Source organism: Epinephelus moara, chromosome 21 (assembly GCF_006386435.1).
Source record: "Epinephelus moara isolate mb chromosome 21, YSFRI_EMoa_1.0, whole genome shotgun sequence".
Classification (NCBI taxonomy): Eukaryota; Metazoa; Chordata; class Actinopteri; order Perciformes; family Serranidae; genus Epinephelus; species Epinephelus moara.
In genome coordinates, this window is record NC_065526.1 from 8,608,127 (window position 1) to 8,625,702 (window position 17,576).

At 43.4% G+C, this 17,576-nt stretch overlaps 1 protein-coding gene across 1 annotated transcript in view; it reads left to right on the forward strand.

Annotated features, from left to right (window-relative positions):
* The first annotated feature begins 5,643 nt into the window (after positions 1-5,643).
* clcn2a (chloride channel, voltage-sensitive 2a) overlaps positions 5,644-17,576 on the forward strand; it is a 54,230-nt gene continuing 42,297 nt past the window's right edge. Inside the window, exon 1 of the mRNA XM_050033348.1 lies at positions 5,644-5,906. Within this exon, the coding sequence (XP_049889305.1) occupies positions 5,856-5,906 (51 nt within the window). The 5' untranslated portion in view covers positions 5,644-5,855. The remainder of the gene's footprint in view (positions 5,907-17,576) is intronic.

The following is a 17,576-nucleotide window of genomic DNA, read 5'->3' on the forward strand; positions in this document are numbered from 1 at the left end:
ATGACGTCTAATATTAAACCCCAAGAGTGTGTGCATGTGTGTGTTGCCACATAGGCTACAAGGAGAGAGAGAGGGGGAGATGCAGAGGAAGAGGGAGAGAGATAGAGAGAGCATGGACACAGAACACATGCCTTCTTTTTCTCCCCTCAAGCCTCTTGCTATCTCTGCAGACAATCCCGACCGCCGTTAATTAAGACAAATGTGCGCCGCGGCTCCGCGGATAATGACCGGAGCGCCTGGATTTCTGCACACAAGGAGAAAACTGCGGGCCATGGCATTGACGGTACCCGCATTGCATCACGGACACGACACCCGGTACCCCGCTGTCTCCCTCCCACCTCAACTGGAGCCGATGAGGAGACTGTAGAATCTTATCACAGAGTTTCTTTGCCTCACAGTCCCATGCAGCCGCGCACTCAGGCGGCTGGCTGTTTGTCGCTCCTGGTCTCCAAAGCCAGCCAGCAGCTGCCTGCTCCGCTGTGCGCAAAACCGGTAATTACGCGCCGCGTTGACAACTTTGGCGCGGTGCTGTTTGGATTGCGCATCAGCAGCGGGCCGGTTTCTGGGATCTACCGGCGGAGTGAAGTGTGATTTCTCCGGGAGTCATCTGCTGCCCGATCACATCATCGATTAAGCGTGCGCTGCAACCTGTAGCTGTGTGCCCTTTATTCCATTAATTGTTCCGCCTAGGCACAATGGAGGGACGCAGCTGACGGTTTTGAATCCGTAGCCCGAGGAGGAAAGAAGAAAAAAGAGGAGGAACGCAGACTCAGGGGAAACCGTAAGTGTGCTGCGTCCTGACAAGATGCATCTCCGTCTCTTATCTCTCTCCAAAGTGTCTAATCTTTTAGTGTCTCCTGAACTTTGTCTATCTCTGGCTCAAGGGCAAATGTTAATTGAAGGTCTGATTGTTTTGTGGAGTATTTACTGGTGACGTGGTGTCATTTTGTGGTTACTTCACATAGTTTAAGTATTTTGTTTTAGCTAGGACAAACAGGAATGACTGACAATTGAGAAACTTGCCATGCAACACAAAAAGGGGCACAGGTGGTTGTACTGGCATAATGTTGTGCACCAAGGACTCAAGGTCTTTGTACTGTAATACAGATGTATTGCAGTAAAATGTGTGTGAGAAAATGCACACATAATGTCAGATTAAATTATTGTTACTGTTACTTTCAGACTTACGTTACACGAAAAAAGATAATATAATGTAAGAAATAGTCTGAGATTATTCCTCTGACCTCCTTGAATTTAAAATATCTTTGCTTACAATGATGAATTAATGTAGAATTAAACTAAACCAAACCTTCACCCAATTCTTATCACAACACCATTTGTTTAAAACCATTTCCTGTGCTTTCTCATCATGTGGTGTTGAGTTTTCTTCACTGTCACACAGGACAGGAGACACATTGTTTTTCCTCACGTATTTTGGTACCAAACCTCCATGCAGAGGTGGGTGGTTTATATTTCTAAAGCATCCTGCAGAGATGGAAGGATGTGGGTCAGTGTGCTGGAGCTTGGGGCTGCAGGGCACCCAGTTCCTCCGCTGCCGGGGCCACAGCATGCCCCTGCCTGTCTGTGGCTGCCGGCTCCATGATAAAATGAAGTCAGAGACACTGTTTACCCTCAGTTATGAAGGAGGGAGATGATGTGAGGACAAGTTGTAGGCGCAAGGTGTGTACGAACCTGAGGTGCATGAATAATGAGATTTGTGAATGATGTGTGTGTTCGGGTGAAATCCCTCCCAATACTCAGTGGTCCCAGAGGCTCTGGTTCATTCTGGTGCCTGTGGTCTGGCGCTTTGAACTGGTTGCCTTGCCAACAGCCAATCAGCTGCAGTCTTGTGCAGGACTGTTTTATCTGTCAGCCCGTCAGAGGCATTGACTCCCAGTGGAATTAAGTCTTTTAACCTGTAAGGGATCAGAGAGTTTGATATTCAAATGCATGCTGGTCTGTGACCAGTGAAATTGTTTAATGTAATGCCATCCATTTAAAGCTTGAATCCATCAGTAACCTGCTGCTTGGGTGGTACAATTTTATGCTAAGAGTGCACAAGGCGAGTCTATCTGCTTTGGCCTGAGAAAGTTCTGAACTTCCTGAAAATGTGAACTTCAGTCCATCCAACTGAGGGCATATTGGCAAACATGATGGACGTCTGGCTCCTGATGAAGTAGCAGTGAACTCTTGAAACAGTGGTTATCCTTCAGGTGCGGGTCTCACTTGGCTCCACATCTGTCAGTGCAATAGATTCTGCTGCCTGTGAGTAGCACCTCCGAAAAGCCTTTGGTGAAAGCCCAGAGAGATGAGCTCACAGTATTGTAATACATGTGTCATCTGAGGAACAGAAGTGATCTGAGAGCGTAACAATCCTTCATGTGTGAGCTTTCAGTGTTGAATGCAATCTCTCCCGAGAAGTGCTTCTGCAAACACACACACACACACTAACACACAAGGCAGTTTTATGGCGTATGGGCCTCTACAGTGACTGTTGTGGTGCCCATGAGCACAGCACTTCACTGTGAAATGCTCCTTGTGGGGTCGTTTGGCAGACAATAGTTGAAGCATGTGGTTCTCTTGTGTGAAATACACTTGAATATGAGGCAATGCATTAATCCCAGCATAAAGTGTCTCAGTAAGGTGTGGGGCCACGATGAGAACAGCTTCAATGCTCCATTGCATTGATATGGGCCTTTGAACACCATTCTCCCACATGGTGGTCCTTCATTTGGTGTTTCGAGGATGATGGTGTCTGTTGAGATCTGGTGTCTGTGAAGACAGGTGCATGTTATTCACATAATGTTCATACTAATTTATTCACCCTTTGTGCCCTATGGATGGTGCTGCTGGTGGCAGTGATGGGAGGACCGAGTCTTTTCACAGTATCGGCTCCTACGAGCTGATTCGTATAAATGTATCGAGAGTTCTGGTACTTTTTGCAAAATATCATGTCACTTTCTTCATGACAGTCTGTCACAGTATATCCACATTAATGCATTACCAGTCATCATGTATAAGTTTACATCATTCATTCATTCATTCATTCATTCATTCATTTACCTTAACCGCTTATGTTGTTAGTGGCTGGAGCCTATCCCAGCTTACATCAGGCGTGAGGCGGGGTACACCCTGGACAGATCACCAGACTTTCACAGGGCTGACACATACACATTCACACCTACGGCCAATTTAGAGTCACCAATTAACCTGCATGTCTTTGGACTGTGGGAGGAAGCCGGAGTACCCAGAGAAAACCTACACTGACACGGAGAGAACATGCAAACTCTCCACAGTTTACATTAATAAAGATAAAATATTCATTTTAATGCATTGATTTAACCTCCCACTTGTGTGTAGGTTGGCTATGTCAGCTTAATTTGATGTTACAGAAATGTCACCGACCAACGATCCGTCATTCTTTGAAGGGCAAGTAGCAGACGTCCCCACAGCCTTGTGCTGCCTTTGTCAGAAAATCATCAGTCATGGCTCACTTAATTTGTCTCCTTTGCTCTTCATTATTAACATGTTGTTTAATCAGACTGTGCGATAAAAGACAACACATCCATTTTGTTGCCACATTACAGCTAAAAGCTCATGAACGCACCAAAGTCAGAAGGAGGACCATGCAAGAAGCACCTGAATGTACCATTGTCCTTGGCTGATGGAGGTCTGGACTCGAGTCTGATTCAATCACTTCTTATTCACTCATTGCAGCAGGCAGCATGAGCAGTATATGATAACAGCAAGTGTGCAAATGGGAAAGGGCACTCAGACTTTTGATAGAGTTGTTCAAAAAGATATTTTCATTCATTTTTGCTCATCATTAATTGCTGGAAAGCTCACTTCAGATTTTCCACTTAAACTTGTCAGCCATCTGTACACTGCGTGTGTGCGTGAGACAGTAAATGTGATTCGGCTGAAGTCTTTACATTTCTTCCCTTTGGTAGTTTTGTTCTCCATGTTGTCCACTTACTTAAATTGTCCACTGAAAACGCTAAACAGCTTCAAGTTACTGCTTCTTTCCAGTTCAGATTGTTTGAATGTTAAGATTTTAAAGGGGAATTCCACCTGTTTTTACACATTAATACACAGTTACACAGTTCATTCGTCATGGGGAGCAGAGTCCTGCAGGGGTCTGATTTTCAAGATATGCTCATGAACCGGCACGATGACTTGCAAACCCTATAAAAACCATGCGCTTTTCAAATAATTCATTCATTTCCATAACTGCTTATCCTGTTGGGGACTGGAGTCTATCCCAGCTGACATTGGGCGAGAGGCAGGTTACACCCTGGACAGGTCGCCAGACTATCACAGGGCTGGCACATAGAGACAGACAACCATTCACACTCACATTCACACCTACAGCCAATTTAGAGTCACCAATTAACCTGCATGTCTTTGGACTGTGGGAGGAAGCTGGAGTACCCAGAGAAAACCCACACTGACAAAGGGAGAACATGCAAACTCCACACAGAGGGGCTCCCCCACCCCAGGTTCAAACCAGGTACCCTCTTGCTATGAGGCGACAGCTAACCACTGCACCACCCACTGTCCAAATAAAACAAATGCAATTCAGGAAAAACAATTTAAAGGAATATTTTTTGCGTATTCTCATAACAGAGGGCAGCACATCTGCACAGCAGTCTAACGTACCTGTTAATGATGCACCTGATTGAAGCAGCTCTCATATTCCAGATGGTGAAGGCTAAAATTCTTAAATCTCAAATAGCAAATCACCTTTTTTTGAGGGTCATCCGCTGCTGTGGGTACCCAACTGGATGCGGAATATACTGTGAATGTCAGCAGGGATATCTCAAGTTGCAGGAGGTGTGTAATTAAATACATCAAGTTGCATCATGGGAAATACAGGCTTAGATCCGGTTTTTGGATATTTACCATTACTGGGAACTAGAAGTCAGAACATATTGTCTTCAGCTGCATAGACTTTGACCATTCTTGATTAAATCTGATTTTTGTGAGACCCTTATCTTAATGAAAGTAAGTGCCCCTTTAAGAACACCTCACTGAAAAGAGACCAAAAATAGTAGGATGAGATTTAGACAGATTATCTGAAATCAAACTGCAGGGAGTGATTGTGCAAAACACTGGAGCCACCTCACTTAAAATTACTCATCCTGAGAGGCTACATGGCAATGAAGTACAGGAATGAGGTAAAAGGGCACGGCTGCTATGAAGTCACTAATGGGTGCTCAGCCACCATTCTTATTCACTTACTAAAGGGACAGCCTATTAAAGGGCTGTTGTAAAGATGTCTTTATGACATTGACAGAGCCATATATCCGCCCAACACGCGCCTCACCCTTGTGAATTACTCATCACACTTGATCAATCCAGTGATGACTCAAATCGGGAGCAAAGGACAGCTGAGAAATACCACGCAGGAATTAAAAAAAAACCCATACCATACACTCCATCATTTGTCATTTATCCCAACAGGCTTTTATTACACCTGCACCTGCACACGCCTCCACACAAAAGCACAAAAACATCATCAAATCCAGTAACTCCGGAGAGACAGTAGCACAGTGGAGTGGAGGAGGGAGGCGGTGTTTTGCAGTCAAACCGCACCAGCGCTGCTGCGAGGCGACAGCCGGCTACACTCTCATCTGGCTCACACACACACATACGCACACACGCACATCACAGCGGCGGCGGCGGCGGAGCTTTGCATCATGCGGGAGGGCTCATGATAAGAAACCTGTTACACGCTGCACATGTGATGGCACGCAGCCGCGCCGCCGGGTCCTCCTCCGCAGATTAATTAGCGGGCGGACTTGCAACTCCTCAGAGTGTCTCGGATCGGGTGTCTTAATGAGGATATTGCGACAATGGCCAAGGACAAGACAGAAAACCGGACGCTTCAGTATCAGCAAACTTTGGTGAGTTTCGCATGAGGTCATAGATGATGCTTTCAGTCGTGTCGGGCATGGAGGGGCGTCATGGATGCCGGCGTGGCCCGGAGGATGGAGACACAGCTGCCGGTTGCTCAACTGTGTCCTGTATGAGGACGAGAGGAGAGTGTGTGCAGCTTTTTATAGGATAATATATCGTATTAGGCTATTATATATATAAATAAATAAATGTATAAATATTCTCTTGACGTCTGCTTTCTCTGTAATTGCTGCTCTCCATTCATGCACCTTGATCCACAGGTGTTGCGTCACTCTCAGCCTCTGCCTGGCCCGCCTTAATAATTAATTCTTACCAATTTAGATTTCACTAAACCATGTCAGATTAATTTGTTCAGCTCGAGAAAATGCATGTATGGCTATCTCTGATCACTTTATGTGTGGCCTAATGGGTCATGATTAAGATGTTAATATCCTTGAAACATAAGATTAGAGCCTCACCCTGCTTACTGAGCTCTACCGTATTTCGCTCATGTCCCGTGTCTTCCTTATCTCCCCTCTTTCTCCTGCAGATCTTGTCATCCCCTCATGTCCCCACGTGTCATTTTCCCCCTCAGCTCTTCCTGTTTGCAAGAGCAGCCCCTTTTTACTTATGAACCAAAAGTGGAGTGTTTCTGAATATTAATTGCCTCATGCACCAGTTTTCCCCACTCATGTCAGTGCAGGACTGACAGTGATGCCCTGGAGCACTCCACGCAGGGATATCTATATTCAGATAAAGGGCCAGACAGATAGGCTGGCAGTCAGTCACCAGTGGATTAAAGTGTCCTTCCACCCTGATTTGTGAGTCTGTGACTGCAGCTATCTCTCATCTTCTTTCCCTCTCTTCTTTCTTGTGTCTCACATGTGCACAATCTCTCGGTCAGCCCGTCTTCGTGCAGCTGTGCTGGGCCCAAGTGGTACAGAGGTGTTTTTTCTTTGTTGGTGTGAAGATCGATACCATGCTGTGTGTCTCCGTGCAAAGATCAATAGTAATGTAAAATGGCAGTCGGAGTCTCTGAGGATTGGAGCGTGCCGTCTGCCCCCTCCCTCTCCTCTGACCATAGCACTCAGATCAATGGCTTTACCATTCACTCACTACATACCAGTCCATTACACCAAAAATAGATGCATGTGTGTCTCTCTGATTGTGCAGTTTGTGTCCCGATACTTTCCAACTACAAAGTGGCAGCACTATTCATCATATACCTCCCCTCTGGTAAAACAAAGCATCTGTGATTTCCCTCTTAGAAAACGGAATGATACGCAGAGATAGATATTAGCCACAAATTTAAATCAGATAAGCGACGGTTTATTGCTTGCGTCGCTGCGTTATAAAATTGCATTCAAGTGTTGACAAAAGGAACCTCTGTGTTTTATTGTTTGCCATCAGCAAGATTCAGTGGATTTTTCAGTCATGTGGTTGCATGAGTTTTTGGCAGCACAGGAGCACTGATGCTGTATAGCAGGGCTGAGTGGATGACATGAAGCAGATAGAGGGTATAGAGATCTGTCTGATAACTTCTCCGCGAGGAAGCAGCATAGAAATGTCATCTCATTCACAGCCACTGCACTAAAAATGCCATTTCCCTCCAGTATTGATAAGTGTCTGGCTTATAATCTTTACTTGGAATAAGCAGCTGATTGACTGAAGCATTCACCAAGGCAATGGACCAAAAATAGCCCCTTTAATTTATGACTCCTGTTGAAGCTGGAGTTTTAAAATCAATGAGCATTGCTGTGACAATCCATTAAGATAACATGTGGCGGGTATCATAACTTCTCACATAAATGAGCTGAACAGCTGAATAATGGATATAATTACGGTGCAAATGGCCATGATTACATTTCCCTTTGTGCAAAAAACAATTATTTGATATGTAAATGATAGCCATTCATATATCGTGCACAGCAGCAGCCACTGCACCAAACAAATTTCTTGGAAATTTCTTAGAAAGCATCCCCACTAACCTCTCTGAACTCATTATCCGGAGGGAATAGTAAAACAGAGAATAAACAGGCTATTTATAGCCATTAAGATATTCGTGAAAAAAAGGCGGTGTGAACAGGGCTCTTTATTTTAAGCAGCAAGCTGTTATTTTCACGGTCCTGTGCGGAGATGCACCAGAGATCTTTTGTGCAGCGGCCGACAGTTGGAAAGCAACCAGGGTCTGGTGCATGGGTCACTGGCTTCTACAACTGCTGTCAGGTGCACTGCATGCTGGGACAGCCGGCAGTGGCTGTCTGCTTCCCCAATGCCTCGTGGGATGGAGGAATGGAGCAGGTAAATGTGGAGAAGACGCTGGCAGAGACTGAAAAGAAAAGAGACAGACTGTGTTGTGGTAACTTGGTGTCGAAGTGTTGCAGCCTTCCATCTGAATTCTTCTCTTTTTGCTTTTTTAAGAGGTGTAGGAGGTCTAGATGTGTCATTGGGTTCGCACGTGTGCATGTGTTTTCTCTTTTCAGAAGCGTGGGCAAGCATGCTCCATAGGTCCTGCATGTGCATTTAGTTTATGGGGGTGTGCGTGTGTATGTGGGTGGGTATGCTCTGTTTACCTGACCACACATACGTGCTTAAATGAGTGTGCGGTAAGTCTCTGTTGGAGCGCATGTTAGAGGCGGCATGTTCATGTCCTTCCAGCAGCGGGAGACCTGAGGATTTAGCCGCTGCGAGGATCAAAGTCATGATCCACCTGAAGAGGAAAAGCCAATACACCACACCTTATACGCCCCCCCCCACCACCACCACCACCACCACCACACTCCCCGCCACAGGGCACTGCAGCACCGCGGAAATGATGCACAGCACACAAGCTGCCGGCCTTTCTGAATGTATGCATGTGTGTGTTTGTTTCTGAGCAACCTGCTCCCCTGACTATGAAGATTTACCGCTGAGCAAATCCAGTTCTCACCTTTTTGTATTTGTTTCCATATGTCTGTGGTTGATGAATATTTTAAGCTACTGCAACAAAAAATTATGTAAAAATACGCTTGTAGTGGTGCAAGAGAAGAGCACACTTCTGTCTCACAAAGACAAAGCATTGGCAGCCGGTTTGCCCAGATTGATCAACTATGAATTCTCCAGCAACAAAAAAATAAGATGGAAACATTTCCACACAGAGTAAGACTCCTCATACTTATATATTTGCATACTGTTAGTTTGCAGTGTGCAGCATGCAGACACAGATTGTCCTCTGAACAGCAGTGAGCAAGCACTCTGTCCACAAAAAACTGGACTGTGAGATCTGTTGCCTCTCTCCTCTCCTTTGTATTGTTTGGTGTAAAGAGTCACAGACCAGTTGGTTTGGTAAATACCAGCATGCTGTTTGCAGTTTACTTCAGCCGCTTTAAAGGATTTCTGTGTTTTTGTACAATTAAACAGTGTCTCTGTACATCTCATCACCATGTGGTGCAGCTGTGAGGAGAAGCTTCATGAAGAAACGCAGATATTTTGAATAGAATTTGACTGTCATACACGTCTCTGTTGTATCTCAGCATCTCTCTCCCTCTGTCGCCGTTATACACACAAACACACACACACACACACACACACACACACACACACACACACACACACACACACACACACATAAAAGCGCTGTCTCTTCAGGGGGGTCTAGTTCCTCATAGTCAGCACTCTGTACATTCTCCCACACAGGAGCTGGCTTGGGTCCATTTCAGCTCCTGTCACTTCCGAATAGTGCTGTTACCTGCACGCCACTGAACGGGCCACTGCAGAGACTGCAGACAGAAAGAATCCATCTCAATTCATTTGACTGTTAAAATAGACCCTGCTCATTGTACTGTGCAGAGTGTACTCACGAACCAAAGAGCTAACTGCCAAGATACAAGATATTTTAGACACTGTTTAAAAACCACTCAGAGAATATAGGGCCCAATAATCTGTAATAATAAACATTTGTTAATAACCCAAAATGAAAATGTAGCATTGTGAAATAAACTGCGGTGGAACAAGTATTGAAATCCTTTACTTAAAGGGACAGTTCACCCCTTAATTAAGCCCAGTTCAGACCAAAGATTTGCAACAAGATAGGGTGAAACATGCAACTACTTGTAATGTGCCATTCTGCAACATTCTTAAAACCTCCTGGTTCACACCAATGCAACTCGATGAGACGGTGTATCATCTCTGTGCAACAACTCTCTGTATTTCTGTTCTGATTTGCAGCTTTTCAGGCTTATTTTGTGGCTGAATATAATTTGTAGCTTCTTAAGTATGAATGAGGATAGTGATAGTGAGATACTGGCTATAGTTGCATTTGTAGTAGTGATGAAACGGTGAAAAACAAACAAAACAAGCATCAGCTGGACTGTATTCATAATAAATACGCCAGAATAATATGCATAACCAGCGCCAGTTGATCAGTCAGTGGCAATGTGTGTTGAAGGGGCATAAGAACAAACAGCAAGCAGCAGCAGCAGCCCACCGTCCGGCACACGGTGAGGATGGAAATGGAGGGCTCATTGAGGAGGTAGCACATGCAGCAGCAAGCGAACATGCTGTCTGTGGTCACTTTGACTAGACCACTAGACTTCACTACAAGCCGATTGGCTGTAGAAACAGGTGATGTGCTTTGCATTCCCAAACAAGCCACCTGCGATTTGACCAGCTGAGTTGCAGGTGACACCATCAGCCAGCCTGAGTCGAGCTCAGATCAGCTAGTTTACACCGCTGCAACTTTTCTCTGCAGCGTTCAAAGATGGGGTCATCTCATTGCGAATCTTTGGTCTGGACTAGCCCTTACCTGTAATCAGTGTAGATTGTTCTGGCGTGTGTTGCAGAGTGTTGGAGATATTGGACGCACAGATGTCTGTCGTCTCATGCAGCCTGGTCTCAGTTACAGGGCATCGAATAAGCCATTTAGCAGTGTCCCCAGTGTCACTATAATGACACTGTGGGCACCCTGTAGCATCTGTGCGAGAGGACTTTCCACAAACTCCAATGTAAACCCATCCGCATCATTATTAGCAACAAAGGTAGCTTAAAGGGCATTGAAGTCCACCTAGGCCATGTGGTAGGGGATGTGGATGGGTTCAACAAGCACAGGACTTTGACCTAGGAGACTAGTGTTCAAGACACACTGCTGCCTCTCCAACTGTGATTGTGCTACCAAAGCCAGGTGTTTTTTTTAGCAACGTCCATAATCTTTTCCCAGCCATAACCAAATAGTTTTGTTGCCTAAACTGCCAACCCTGTCTGCTTCAAAATGCTAAAGGCTGCCTGTCTAATCCCTGCTGTCATATTTTGATGCTTGGGCAGAAGCCCCCGCGTTACTGTAATGACGGCGGGGCTTCTGCTGAAGTGTCAAAATATGACAAGTTTGGATGAGATCACGTTGTCTGTGGAATATAATGGAATTAGATGGCACTAGGCTTGTGGTGCTCAAAGTGCCAAAAAAAAATACATTTGAAAATTACAGCACCATTTGGTGTGCTGGCATTACCAGCAACGACTGCGGCTGGATCCAACCAAAAGAAATCAAACATCTTCTCGTATATGACAGTTCAAATATTAGGAAACTGCAGAGTGCTGAGATGTTAATTTGACTCTCCCTTTAATTTTCTGGAAAAACTGTTAAGTAAATAAGTTCAGATTTTACATGGTCACAGTCAGGCTCATACTGAACAGGATTACATCGAAAATTTCAGCAAACCTCTGAAGGAAACATTTAATCATTTAATTTGTGAGACTTTAACAATGAGGACATTTTCAGTATGTTACAGTGCTGAATTTCTCTGTACAGTACTGTGAAGTTACTTTAAATTGTATATAACCTAACAGAGTGCTCCAGGGATGACGTTTTTCTGTCAGCCTCGCCAAAAAGCCAGTGCAATTTTACTATTAGATTTTGGATTATTGCTGAAAATAAACTACTAAAATAATGACACATTTTATTCAGCATGATAATCTTCAAAAATGAACACCACTTTTATCATTTTTGGGGCCTAAATTCAATCACCAGAAGTAAAAATCTACCGTTCGGCTAAAAACAAACTGCACCACAGTCGCATGTCTTAACATCACCACCACAACGAGGCTCTGAAGCCACGCTTGGTGTGATGATGATGTGATGATGTTACGTCGTCTCATTTAGCTACCTTTTTTTAAGACACATAAAAGCTTCAAAATTCACAATGTATTTTATGTTGTAGAACAAACCCTCAAAGTCTCTTAAGCTTGTGTTAACCACAGACCTTATTTCAGGCATCTAAGCAAAGCCAGTCAAAATACCCACTGACTTTGACATGAGGGAACCAGGAGTTCTAAAATGCCAGCTCATTTTCAGGTTTTAGGACTCAGTTCTGGGCTGGGGCACTCTATGGAAATGTTTTATTATCATATCAGCACTGCCACTGACTAGATATGATGTGTAATAAATTACTGCTCTATTGCGAGTCTTTCTTCATCTTTTTCGGCCGGTCCAAGGACCTGTACGTGACAGCAGGAAGAGATGCACTTCAAATTCAAAGCAGTGGCTGGCTTCACTAGGTTTTACACAGTGCTGCTGTGCTTTTTTGTCTTGTCTTGCTGTGTCCTCTTATTGTGGCTCGACGTACATTATCGGTTATAAATTTGTTTTTGATTGTGTGAAAAAATGGACGTGTGACATGAGAGTGTGTGAAAACTGTGAGCCTCAGTGCGTGAGAGTTGGCTGCCCTGCACGCCATATTTTCCGTACCAAGTTATGTGCATGTACTGTAGAGCTGAGAATTACATGCACAGCTCATATTTTAGGAGCACTGCCAGGCTTATGCACCTGGTATTTAGAGCCCTGAGTAGACAAACTTTGAGTGTTTTTATTTCTCTGCTGGTAAAGCCCATTTTAAACCTGTTGCAAATGTAATTTCTGTGGATGAGTGTCATGATGTACGCGAAACAACCAGATCCCCCCTCAAGTGTTTTTCTGACAAGATGTCACTCTCTCAGCTTGATCCTTCAGTCTCCCTGACATCACCCCCAACCCTCCCCCATCCTTTGTGCTGCTTTCTACTAATATGATCAGAGTGTGTGTTGGTGTATTTTCACTTGTCTGGGTGCACAGGGTCTGCTCGACAGCATCAAGGTTTTTCATGTTTACTTTGCTGTCTGTGTGTGTGTGTTTCTGTGTGTGTGTGTGTGTGAGCTCTGACTCATAGGTAACTATTCTAAAAGCAGCCTCCGCTACCTATATTAATGTAAATGTAGACTGCGGGATGAGTCAAATTTGTCACTTCCTCCTCTAATTCAATTTTCAATCTCGTCCCTGGAGGCTCCGTTGCTCAGATTAGCTCAGAGTGCTTTAGTCCTCCCGTTATTTCCCCGGTCTCATCAATACACACTCAGCACGCGTTAAAGTAATCACACCGCCACAACAGTATGTGGGAGTTTAAGGGTCTGAGACATCCATCTTTTTCGCCGCAGCGACAGGTCCCTTCACTCTCTCACAGGCTACCATAAAAGAAGAGATTAAATTCGTCTAATGAATATTTATTAATAATAAAAAGCAGAAAGGATGATAGTTTTAGATGTTCAAGCCTCCATCATTAGAGTGTCAAATATTTGTCCTTGCTGTCTCCTCACAATGAATAAATTATACTGCCCTGGGAATAGCTGAATAATGAAGAACTTTTTAATCTCATCTGTTGTGCTAGACTCACAGGTGGATTACAGAATGGACCTAACGGGTCCAGGCCCAGGAGCCCATGTGCTCAGAGGGCTCGTAAACCAGAACCTCAGCTTGAAGTTGCACTTTGCATTTCTTGTTGCATGGTTAAAGGGCTTTATCATTGATGTCAGTGACAGAGCCCCAAAAGAACTTTGATTTGTGGTTAAGAGAGGTGTATTTTGTTAATGTGCTTTTTGCTTTAATTGAATGTACACATGCTACAAATCCTGTGTTGTTAAGATACAGTTGAATTTATTTCTATTTATTGTGCTGTTGTCTTTGAGTGTGCCTGTACTCTAAATCCTGTATGATGCAGGTGAATGAATGTCAGTTAAAGGGTACCTATTTTGCTCATTTTCAGGTTCACACTTGTAATTTGTTTACATGCTTCAGTGGTCTACACACTTTATTTTCCTCATACTGTTTGTGTTTGAACACCTATATTCACCTTCTGTCTGAGACGCTCAGTTTTAGCGCCTTTCTCCTGAAGCTCCTGACCTGAGAAAACTGTCTGGCTCTGCGACTCTGCTAGGGATGGTATTGATAAGCTCCGACGTTATCCGGCCTTTTATCTGTACTATGAACATTTTGATCTAATTCATTATCATCCTGCAGCCTCTCACCTGCGCTCTGTGCCGGGGCTGACCAAAGTGAAGATAACCTGAAAAGTATTCAAAGGCAACTACGCTCGTTACTGGAAGTGCAGTTAAACCTTAGCGAGTAAAAAGCCAGTACTTTATCAATACATGTGTCCAGCAAGCATAAACATGTTAACATGCAGACAGTGATATTTCAATATGCTTTGTCCGCAGTCTCTCATCCACCGGACAGCATGCGAGTTTGGCTAATGGCGAATTGTTACAAATAAGCTAACAAACAGCTGTCTGTATGTAGACTAACCGTTTAGCTAAGTTTGCCACTCATGTTAAAACTGGGCAAATACTTTTAAACAAAGCTGCTGGCTGACACAAACAGCCTGAATCACATCAGCAGAGAGGGAGCAGGAGGACAGGAGGAATGACTCATAGTTACTGATAAAACCTGAACTTCACTCAGTATTGTGATGTCCGAAATGTTATTTATATAGTGACGTTGCTGTTGTAGAAATGACTTGCTGCTCTGCAAACAGCATTTAGTTCCATTTAAAATATTCAGTAATCCTGTTCTGAAATTATTCTTTTTCAAATTAATATATTTTTCTAAAAAGCAATTATTTAGAAATGAAAAAGAATCGATAAGGAGTATTGTTAAGAGTAGTAGTAATGTACCCCGGCTTTTAACAGATCTGGGGAAAACTGCATTCTCCCATGATGCACCTTGGACATTAAACAATCTTCAAATAGATCTAAAGGGCATCATAAGGAATGTGGTAACGTGCTAGAGGCTACTATATTTGAATAGTTGTTTTATTTATTTATTTTCAATCTCAATGGGACATCCTGGTTAAATAAAGGTTAATAAAAGTCTTCATGATAACCATCACTAGTCACTGTAGCGAGGGAATGACTGTAACTGAGTATAGCATCACTTTCTCCCAGGAAAAATCTCCAATAAAAGCTTCTTAACACAACCAGGCGTGTTCCAGCAGGAATACGATCCAAAATCAGGGAGAAATCAACAACACTTTCCCTGATGTTAGCATGTAGCTACATGTAGCAGTGTAGGCTGTATCATGTAGACACTTGCAGTGCCATGCCTGGAGCAGATGACCATATAAAGAACCTGTCATGATCTGACGTCAGCTTATAGCCAAAATTTAAAAAAAAAACAACAACTTGGAAACAGAGTATTCACAACAGCCTGAAGCCTGAACCCCTGCTCAGGGGCCCATTGTCTCATAACATGCCTAAGGCTAGGCTTGCACATGGTCTGACTGAGAGAGCTGGCAGAGTGAGTGAAGTAGCAGTAAAGTGGGGGGTCTGACGCAGTGGACAGTTGGTGGCCATGTGGTGCTTTACTGGAAAGTATTTATCCGGTAGATGGACCTGTGGGTGTAGTAAGTAGTGCTGCAGAGTGACATGTAATTGCTTTAGAATAGCTGGTAATAGTGAAGGTGCTTCCCTTGTCAGTACCTAGAAGTGGTGGGCAGTGTAGCCCGTCTGATACTGGATGTCTGAGGCAGATACTGATATTTTCCATTTAAATATAAAACATATTTTTTTCAATTCATAGCAAGATCCCTACTGAGCAGGGCAGTTGAAATATCATGTCGTCAGTGCTTTCTAATCGACAAAGTATCTAATAGTGACACCTTTTTTTAACTAACTCAGACTTCGTTCTGCATTTCTGTGCTGCAGATTCATGTTACCTATCAACCAACACATACACAGATATGTCCAATAGTCTGATTTTTGATTTCTGATTTTGTTTTAATTGAGCATAAATGCTTTTAACTATACATCTGCTATGCTGTGCTGCTGCCAGAGGAGCCGCTGAATGAGTTCCCTCTGAGCAGTAACTCGCTAAAAGTCTGGGAAGTCCGGGGCTGTTCATAAAGCATTCAGGACGCCACAGTTTATTCCACACTACTGAAGCTGCTCCTCTTTTTAGAACCACTGCAGAGTCGGGAATAATTCCGCTTTCGGCCATGCTTGCTGTTGCCATGGGTAACAGTAAGATGTCAATATGTCATCAAGCTGAAATATTGCGAGTATCACAATATGGGTTTTTCATGTCATATTAAAATCATACCGGTATTATTGTGAATGAAATGATATGGCACACCCCTAATACACACATTGAAATCATGTCACCATGTTTTACATCAACAGCCACAAATAAAATTAGCAGCATTATGCACTTTTTGTTTGCATGAACATTAAAATAATGACATAGGAATTGGAAACCATATCAGATGTGAATTAACATTAAAGATGGCACCATGTGCTTGGCAGACTGTTTGTTGATGCTGGACCGTATTTACTGTGAGTTTTTGAAAACGCAGTAATCAAACACAGTTGTAATGAAAATTAGAATTTGAACGGTAACACGAATCATTGGGAATTTACTGTAGTTTATTGTGAAACTGGTAAAACTGACCTTTTCACCTCTAATCCGCACACAGTCACTCTTATTTTAATATCTCTAAACATGTACATGTAATGTGGGGAAGACATTTAAAGGCTTTTTTAGTCACTATTGACTGACTTTACAATATCAATGCATATTTTTATTTTATCACAGTAGAGACAGCCGCCTCATATTCCCAGAATATCTGGACTGAACAAAAGCTGCTGTAAAACAGTCTGAGGCTGCAGTTTCTTACCAGATGCAAAGTCAGTAATTTCTTTTCTGCAAGCTGTTTGGGTCTTAAGAGTTATTTTTACCTCTTTGTATTTCTGTGTTTCTATTTTCAACTATGAAAATCATTGTTGAAATGAGACATTAAGGACGAGAATTGTGATGTGAGCCATGTCAGAATATGGATTTTCTGCATTTTCAGTCTATGATTGTTTAATGGGATTAGTTAGATGACGGTTAGTTGGATTATCCTTCAGTTTTTTTTTGTAGTGAACATAATTTCCTCCCTTGTGAAACTGTTTTGCACCGAACTGGAACTTTACTCTGTCGGCATAACGGTCGATGACAAACAAGTCAATAGCAACCAGTGGGAGGCAGGAGTTTAACTGGTGAAGAGGGTTTTGATGTGGGAGGTAAACTGACTAATGTGGATACAGAAGTTGGTCACGTGGGAGGTGAACTGGTTACAGATAACAGCTCATTTAACCCACAGGGTCCCACCTGCTGCTCTCCCAGGGGGCCGTGCTCCAGATGGCCAGTGATTGCTTTCACACAGGCCAAAGACAGAATCACTAACAGGCCCCATTTATTCTCCCAGTGGGTGTTTGTCTGGTGCTGGTGGTGGGTTTGTATGTGTCTATACTGTGGGTGTGGGTGCGTGAATTTTTTTTTTTTTGCCAACACACAAAATACAGTAGGAAAGTTGTAATTCAGTGTCGCCTTGAGTAGATTTCATTTCCTCATGTAGTGATGA